This window comes from Trichomycterus rosablanca, chromosome 3 (genome assembly GCF_030014385.1).
Source record: "Trichomycterus rosablanca isolate fTriRos1 chromosome 3, fTriRos1.hap1, whole genome shotgun sequence".
NCBI lineage: Eukaryota > Metazoa > Chordata > Actinopteri > Siluriformes > Trichomycteridae > Trichomycterus > Trichomycterus rosablanca.
This window is the reverse complement of record NC_085990.1, coordinates 56,716,378-56,725,342: the sequence shown is the minus strand read 5'-3', so window position 1 is coordinate 56,725,342 and position 8,965 is coordinate 56,716,378. Positions and strand designations below refer to the sequence as shown.

Below are 8,965 nucleotides of genomic sequence, written 5' to 3'. Positions count from 1 at the left end.
TGTGTGTGTGTGTGTGTGTGTGATGTAATAGTGATGAGTTCTTGTGTGTGTGTGTGTGTGTGTGTGTGTGTGTGTGTGTGTGTGTGTGTGTGTGAGAGTGTGAGATGTAATTGTGATGAGTGTGTGTGTGTGTGTGTGTGTGTGTGTGTGTGTGAGATGTAATTGTGATGAGTTGTGTGTGTGTGTGTGTGTGTGTGAGAGTGTGAGATGTAATTGTGATGAGTGTGTGTGTGTGTGTGTGTGTGTGTGTGTGTGAGATGTAATTGTGATGAGTTGTGTGTGTGTGTGTGTGTGTGTGAGATGTAATTGTGATGAGTTGTGTGTGTGTGTGTGTGTGTGTGTGAGATGTAATTGTGATGAGTGTGTGTGTGTGTGTGTGAGATGTAATTGTGATGAGTTGTGTGTGTGTGTGTGTGTGTGTGATGTAATGGTGATGAGTTCTTGTGTGTGTGTGTGTGTGTGTGTGTGTGTGTGATGTAATGGTGATGAGTTCTTGTGTGTGTGTGTGTGTGTGTGTGTGTGTGTGTGTGTGATGTAATGGTGATGAGTTCTTGTGTGTGTGTGTGTGTGTGTGAGATGTAATGGTGATGAGTTCTTGTGTGTGTGTGAGTGTGAGTGTGTGTGTGAGTGTGTGTGTGAGATGTAATGGTGATGAGTTCTTGTGTGTGTGTGTGTGTGTGTGTGTGTGTGAGTGTGAGATGTAATGGTGATGAGTGTGTGTGTGTGTGTGTGTGGAGATGTAATGGTGATGAGTTCTTGTGTGTGTGTGTGTGTGTGTGTGGTGAGATGTAATTGTGATGAGTGTGTGTGTGTGTGTGTGTGAGATGTAATTGTGATGAGTTGTGTGTGTGTGTGTGTGTGTGTGTGTGTGTAATGGTGATGAGTTCTTGTGTGTGTGTGTGTGTGGAGATGTAATGGTGATGAGTGTGTGTGTGTGTGTGTGGAGATGTAATGGTGATGAGTTCTTGTGTGTGTGTGTGTGTGTGTGTGGTGAGATGTAATTGTGATGAGTGTGTGTGTGTGTGTGTGTGTGTGAGATGTAATTGTGATGAGTTGTGTGTGTGTGTGTGTGTGTGTGTGATGTAATGGTGATGAGTTCTTGTGTGTGTGTGTGTGTGGAGATGTAATGGTGATGAGTTCTTGTGTGTGTGTGTGTGTGTGGAGATGTAATGGTGATGAGTTCTTGTGTGTGTGTGAGTGTGAGTGTGTGTGTGTGTGTGTGTGTGAGATGTAATGGTGATGAGTTCTTGTGTGTGTGTGTGTGTGTGTGTGTGTGTGTGATGTAATGGTGATGAGTTCTTGTGTGTGTGTGTGTGTGTGTGTGTGTGTGTGATGTAATGGTGATGAGTTCTTGTGTGTGTGTGTGTGTGTGTGTGTGTGAGATGTAATGGTGATGAGTTCTTGTGTGTGTGTGAGTGTGAGTGTGTGTGTGAGTGTGTGTGTGAGATGTAATGGTGATGAGTTCTTGTGTGTGTGTGTGTGTGTGTGTGTGTGTGTGTGTGAGTGTGAGATGTAACGGTGATGAGTTCTTGTGTGTGTGTGTGTGTGTGTGTGTGTGATGTAATAGTGATGAGTTCTTGTGTGTGTGTGTGTGTGTGTGTGTGTGTGTGTGAGATGTAACGGTGATGAGTTCTTGTGTGTGTGTGTGTGTGTGTGTGTGATGTAATAGTGATGAGTTCTTGTGTGTGTGTGTGTGTGTGTGTGTGTGTGTGTGTGTGTGAGAGTGTGAGATGTAATTGTGATGTGTGTGTGTGTGTGTGTGTGTGTGTGTGTGTGAGATGTAATTGTGATGAGTTGTGTGTGTGTGTGTGTGTGTGTGTGTGTGTGTGAGAGTGTGAGATGTAATTGTGATGAGTGTGTGTGTGTGTGTGTGTGTGTGTGTGAGATGTAATTGTGATGAGTTGTGTGTGTGTGTGTGTGTGTGTGAGATGTAATTGTGATGAGTTGTGTGTGTGTGTGTGTGTGTGTGTGAGATGTAATTGTGATGAGTGTGTGTGTGTGTGTGTGAGATGTAATTGTGATGAGTTGTGTGTGTGTGTGTGTGTGTGTGTGTGTGATGTAATGGTGATGAGTTCTTGTGTGTGTGTGTGTGTGTGTGTGTGTGTGTGATGTAATGGTGATGAGTTCTTGTGTGTGTGTGTGTGTGTGTGTGTGTGTGTGTGTGTGTGTGATGTAATGGTGATGAGTTCTTGTGTGTGTGTGTGTGTGTGTGTGTGAGATGTAATGATGATGAGTTCTTGTGTGTGTGTGAGTGTGAGTGTGTGTGTGAGTGTGTGTGTGAGATGTAATGGTGATGAGTTCTTGTGTGTGTGTGTGTGTGTGTGTGTGTGTGTGTGAGTGTGAGATGTAACGGTGATGAGTTCTTGTGTGTGTGTGTGTGTGTGATGTAATAGTGATGAGTTCTTGTGTGTGTGTGTGTGTGTGTGTGTGTGTGTGTGTGAGAGTGTGAGATGTAATTGTGATGAGTTCTTGTGTGTGTGTGTGTGTGTGTGAGATGTAACGGTGATGAGTTCTTGTGTGTGTGTGTGTGTGTGTGATGTAATAGTGATGAGTTCTTGTGTGTGTGTGTGTGTGTGTGTGTGTGTGTGAGAGTGTGTGATGTAATGGTGATGAGTTCTTGTGTGTGTGTGTGTGTGTGTGTGTGAGATGTAATGGTGATGAGTTCTTGTGTGTGTGTGAGTGTGAGTGTGTGTGTGTGTGTGTGTGTGAGATGTAATGGTGATGAGTTCTTGTGTGTGTGTGTGTGTGTGTGTGTGTGTGATGTAATGGTGATGAGTTCTTGTGTGTGTGTGTGTGTGTGTGTGTGTGTGTGATGTAATGGTGATGAGTTCTTGTGTGTGTGTGTGTGTGTGTGTGTGAGATGTAATGGTGATGAGTTCTTGTGTGTGTGTGAGTGTGAGTGTGTGTGTGAGTGTGTGTGTGAGATGTAATGGTGATGAGTTCTTGTGTGTGTGTGTGTGTGTGTGTGTGTGTGTGTGTGTGTGTGTGTGTGTGAGATGTAACGGTGATGAGTTCTTGTGTGTGTGTGTGTGTGTGTGTGATGTAATAGTGATGAGTTCTTGTGTGTGTGTGTGTGTGTGTGTGTGTGTGTGTGAGATGTAACGGTGATGAGTTCTTGTGTGTGTGTGTGTGTGTGTGTGTGTGTGTGTGTGTGTGTGTGTGTGTGTGTGAGATGTAACGGTGATGAGTTCTTGTGTGTGTGTGTGTGTGTGTGATGTAATAGTGATGAGTTCTTGTGTGTGTGTGTGTGTGTGTGTGTGTGAGATGTAACGGTGATGAGTTCTTGTGTGTGTGTGTGTGTGTGTGTGTGATGTAATAGTGATGAGTTCTTGTGTGTGTGTGTGTGTGTGTGTGTGTGTGTGTGTGTGTGTGTGTGTGAGAGTGTGAGATGTAATTGTGATGAGTGTGTGTGTGTGTGTGTGTGTGAGATGTAATTGTGATGAGTTGTGTGTGTGTGTGTGTGTGTGTGTGTGAGAGTGTGAGATGTAATTGTGATGAGTGTGTGTGTGTGTGTGTGTGTGTGAGATGTAATTGTGATGAGTTGTGTGTGTGTGTGTGTGTGTGTGAGATGTAATTGTGATGAGTTGTGTGTGTGTGTGTGTGTGTGTGTGAGATGTAATTGTGATGAGTGTGTGTGTGTGTGTGTGAGATGTAATTGTGATGAGTTGTGTGTGTGTGTGTGTGTGTGTGATGTAATGGTGATGAGTTCTTGTGTGTGTGTGTGTGTGTGTGTGTGTGTGATGTAATGGTGATGAGTTCTTGTGTGTGTGTGTGTGTGTGTGTGTGTGTGTGTGTGATGTAATGGTGATGAGTTCTTGTGTGTGTGTGTGTGTGTGTGTGTGAGATGTAATGGTGATGAGTTCTTGTGTGTGTGTGAGTGTGAGTGTGTGTGTGAGTGTGTGTGTGAGATGTAATGGTGATGAGTTCTTGTGTGTGTGTGTGTGTGTGTGTGTGTGTGTGTGAGTGTGAGATGTAACGGTGATGAGTTCTTGTGTGTGTGTGTGTGTGTGATGTAATAGTGATGAGTTCTTGTGTGTGTGTGTGTGTGTGAGATGTAACGGTGATGAGTTCTTGTGTGTGTGTGTGTGTGTGTGATGTAATAGTGATGAGTTCTTGTGTGTGTGTGTGTGTGTGTGTGTGTGTGTGTGTGTGTGAGAGTGTGAGATGTAATTGTGATGAGTGTGTGTGTGTGTGTGTGTGTGTGTGTGAGATGTAATTGTGATGAGTTGTGTGTGTGTGTGTGTGTGTGTGTGTGTGTGTGTGTGTGTGTGTGTGAGAGTGTGAGATGTAATTGTGATGAGTGTGTGTGTGTGTGTGTGTGTGTGTGTGTGAGATGTAATTGTGATGAGTTGTGTGTGTGTGTGTGTGTGTGTGAGATGTAATTGTGATGAGTTGTGTGTGTGTGTGTGTGTGTGAGATGTAATTGTGATGAGTTCTTGTGTGTGTGTGTGTGTGTGGTGAGATGTAATTGTGATGAGTGTGTGTGTGTGTGTGTGAGATGTAATTGTGATGAGTTGTGTGTGTGTGTGTGTGTGTGTGTGTGTGATGTAATGGTGATGAGTTCTTGTGTGTGTGTGTGTGTGTGGTGAGATGTAATTGTGATGAGTGTGTGTGTGTGTGTGTGAGATGTAATTGTGATGAGTTGTGTGTGTGTGTGTGTGTGTGTGTGTGTGTGTGTGTGTGTGTGATGTAATGGTGATGAGTTCTTGTGTGTGTGTGTGTGTGTGTGTGTGTGTGATGTAATGGTGATGAGTTCTTGTGTGTGTGTGTGTGTGTGTGTGTGTGATGTAATGGTGATGAGTTCTTGTGTGTGTGTGTGTGTGTGTGTGTGTGTGAGATGTAATGGTGATGAGTTCTTGTGTGTGTGTGAGTGTGAGTGTGTGTGTGAGTGTGTGTGTGAGATGTAATGGTGATGAGTTCTTGTGTGTGTGTGTGTGTGTGTGTGTGTGTGTGTGAGTGTGAGATGTAACGGTGATGAGTTCTTGTGTGTGTGTGTGTGTGTGTGATGTAATAGTGATGAGTTCTTGTGTGTGTGTGTGTGTGTGTGTGTGAGATGTAACGGTGATGAGTTCTTGTGTGTGTGTGTGTGTGTGTGTGTGTGATGTAATAGTGATGAGATCTTGTGTGTGTGTGTGTGTGTGTGTGTGTGTGTGTGTGTGTGTGTGAGAGTGTGAGATGTAATTGTGATGAGTGTGTGTGTGTGTGTGTGTGTGTGTGTGTGTGTGTGAGATGTAATTGTGATGAGTTGTGTGTGTGTGTGTGTGTGTGTGTGTGAGAGTGTGAGATGTAATTGTGATGAGTGTGTGTGTGTGTGTGTGTGTGTGTGTGTGAGATGTAATTGTGATGAGTTGTGTGTGTGTGTGTGTGTGTGTGAGATGTAATTGTGATGAGTTGTGTGTGTGTGTGTGTGTGTGTGTGTGAGATGTAATTGTGATGAGTGTGTGTGTGTGTGTGTGAGATGTAATTGTGATGAGTTGTGTGTGTGTGTGTGTGTGTGTGTGTGTGATGTAATGGTGATGAGTTCTTGTGTGTGTGTGTGTGTGATGTAATGGTGATGAGTTCTTGTGTGTGTGTGTGTGTGTGTGTGTGTGTGTGTGTGTGTGATGTAATGGTGATGAGTTCTTGTGTGTGTGTGTGTGTGTGTGTGTGAGATGTAATGGTGATGAGTTCTTGTGTGTGTGTGAGTGTGAGTGTGTGTGTGAGTGTGTGTGTGAGATGTAATGGTGATGAGTTCTTGTGTGTGTGTGTGTGTGTGTGTGTGTGTGTGTGTGTGTGTGTGTGTGTGAGTGTGAGATGTAACGGTGATGAGTTCTTGTGTGTGTGTGTGTGTGTGATGTAATAGTGATGAGTTCTTGTGTGTGTGTGTGTGTGTGAGATGTAACGGTGATGAGTTCTTGTGTGTGTGTGTGTGTGTGTGTGATGTAATAGTGATGAGTTCTTGTGTGTGTGTGTGTGTGTGTGTGTGTGTGTGTGTGTGTGTGAGAGTGTGAGATGTAATTGTGATGAGTGTGTGTGTGTGTGTGTGTGTGTGTGTGAGATGTAATTGTGATGAGTTGTGTGTGTGTGTGTGTGTGTGTGTGTGTGTGTGTGTGTGTGTGTGTGAGAGTGTGAGATGTAATTGTGATGAGTGTGTGTGTGTGTGTGTGTGTGTGTGTGAGATGTAATTGTGATGAGTTGTGTGTGTGTGTGTGTGTGTGTGTGTGAGATGTAATTGTGATGAGTTGTGTGTGTGTGTGTGTGTGTGTGAGATGTAATTGTGATGAGTTCTTGTGTGTGTATGTGTGTGTGTGTGTGTGTGTGTGTATATGATGTAATAGTGATGAGTGTGTGTGTGTGTGTGTGTGTGAGTGTGTGTGTGTGTGTATGATGTAATGGTGATGAGTTCTTGTTCTCTCTGCAGGTTGGTGAGATGCAGGATTACAGATGAAGGTTTTATATCTCTGGCTTCAGCTCTGAGATCAAACTCCTCATCACTCCTGAAACATCTGAATCTGATCCACAATAAACCAGGAGAATCAGGAGTGAAGCTTCTCACTGATCTACAGAAGGATCCTCACTGTAAACTGGAGACACTACGGTGAGTTACTGACTTCCTGTTTCATTATAACAGAGGATCCTAAACTTTTTACAGCCACGTAGCTCCTGTTACATTAAACTGAGTTCCTCCCATGGCAGAGGAGAAAGTATTTACACCCTATATTAACATGTATAAATATAATGATTACATGAAGGTTTCTAGATGATAATGTTACAATATTAAACTGTTCTGGTACAAACTTCACCTGCTTTCATTCTATAAGACGTTGTGATTGGTTGGAAAGATTTCACACAGTGAGCATCATCATCATCATGATGAAGGTGAAGGAGCTTCCTGAAGTTCTCAGGAACTAAATAATAAAACTAAACTTCAGTAAAAAAGCTACAGAGCCACGACAAACACCTTCAACATCCCAGTCAGTACAACTGGTTCCATCATCACAAGAGGAAAGATGAATGAAATCAGAATAATCTGGGGTGTAAAATGTGTAATAAAAGAATAATAGCAGGTAAACTCCTGATCTGACCTTCTCAGTCTGATTCAGTGCTGCATTCTGCTCATGTGTTTGTGTCTCCATGTAAAACAGCACAAAAACAGCAAATAAGGAGGAAATAAATCTCATATTACACATTTTAAAAGATGATCAAATATACGGGAGCGCTGTGTACAAGTATCAGCTGTATGGGTTCAGATCTCTAGGACTCTGGTTTTGTTCCTTTAAAACAGATCAAATGTTCTTCATTACCAGTAGATCTGAAGCAGGTCTGTACAGCAGCTCTGTGTGGTGTATAAAGTGATTGTTCTGGATTTGTTTATTTAAAAAAGCACATTTTTATTGTTCATGTTTGTTTCTCTTTCTCTCCATCTACAGTACATAGTAACAAAGTCCTCCAGCCCGTGTGTTGCAGCTCGTATCCAGATGAAATGTTTCCTTCATTAGAAAGCTGAAGCTCCACCATGGGCAGAACAGAGATCAGAAGCTCCACATCCCTTCAATCTTCTAGTGACAGTCTGTCCAGTAACTGCAATCTTAGATGGAAAGAGTCTTTGGCTCAGGTCCACATGCAGTTCCCAGTCCCTGGCTATGCTCAGTGTACATAAGTCTGCTGGTTTTCCTCTTCCTAAAGGATGTGAACTGTGGGAAGGTAGTCTGGACATTAAGGGGGCGGCACTGGTTGTGACTCTCTTTTGCTTGAGTGCTAAGACCAAGTTCCTCAGCACTTGGTTATGGTGTCAGGTGGATCTACCTTGAGTTAAGCTGTTCTTGGAACCCACCAGGATGTGTTTGAGTGTTGCTGGAGCTGCACGTTGGAGACAGGCTGGGTCTTTACCAAGCCAGAGATGAAGTGTACCCGGCCAATAAAGTGATTCTGATAAATGTTCTACAGTTACAGTATATTTTTATCATTATTACATTAAATAAATACTAATGCAGCAGCTTGTCTTACATAACCTAGAAATATGAGCGTAGGAAATGTTCTGGAGAACATACTAATCTGATTCTTTTACAGCTGCACTACGAGCTGTTTGTTGGTTTTATTTACTCTTCACAGTAAATTCAATATGTAACGCTGTAATGCTAGTGCTTTTTTATTGAGTATGTAAAGTAACCTTCATTTTATTCTGTCATGCTGGAGAATTGATTTGTATAATAAAAGTAAATTATTTATAAAAATGAACTTGATCTGAATCGCCCCTCTCTGTATAGTTAGTTCTCTTATCAATAACAGTAGAAATGAATAATAGTGAATAAATGTTGAGTTATAAACAGTAGTACAGTTATTACAGCAGGTTTAGATCTGATTGTAGGTTGATTGTAGACGCTGTTTTCTCTCTGTTGCTATGTAATGAAACTGGTGTTAATAAGAGAGACTGACTGGTCGGATGTAGACGGCAGTTCCAGATTCACTCTTGTACCAGAATGAATAAATTTTACTCCTGCATTAGAGGAAACGTCTTTAATGTGTCACTTAGAGTTTAAATGTGAAGATTTTATTCAGGAATGACTTACTGAGTTTGGTCATCAGTTCTATGATTAAAGATAAGCTATGAGCTAAACTAAAGCTAACATGATTGTAATGATTGTTCTATTTTATTTAGTTAGAATATGTACAGTGTATCACAAAAGTGAGTACACCCCTCACATTTCTGCAAATATTTTATTATATCTTTTCATGGGACAACACTATAGAAATAAAACTTGGTTATAACTTAGAGTAGTCAGTGTACAGCTTGTATAGCAGTGTAGATTTACTGTCTTCTGAAAATAACTCAACACACAGCCATTAATGTCTAAATGGCTGGCAACATAAGTGAGTACACCCCACAGTGAACATGTCCAAATTGTGCCCAAAGTGTCAATATTTTGTGTGACCACCATTATTATCCAGCACTGCCTTAACCCTCCTGGGCATGGAGTTCACCAGA

The 8,965-nt window shown here is 42.2% G+C and overlaps 1 protein-coding gene across 4 annotated transcripts in view; it reads left to right on the top strand.

The window, feature by feature from the left end:
• LOC134310008 (NACHT, LRR and PYD domains-containing protein 12-like) overlaps positions 1–8,532 on the top strand; it is a 54,282-nt gene extending 45,750 nt beyond the window's left edge. For all 4 annotated transcript variants that reach the window (XM_062991512.1, XM_062991511.1, XM_062991510.1 and 1 more), the window contains 2 exons: positions 6,401–6,577; positions 7,410–8,532. In XM_062991512.1, coding sequence (XP_062847582.1) covers positions 6,401–6,577; positions 7,410–7,416 — 184 coding nt within the window. In that variant the 3' untranslated portion in view covers positions 7,417–8,532. The remainder of the gene's footprint in view (positions 1–6,400; positions 6,578–7,409) is intronic.
• The last annotated feature ends 433 nt before the right edge of the window (positions 8,533–8,965 follow it).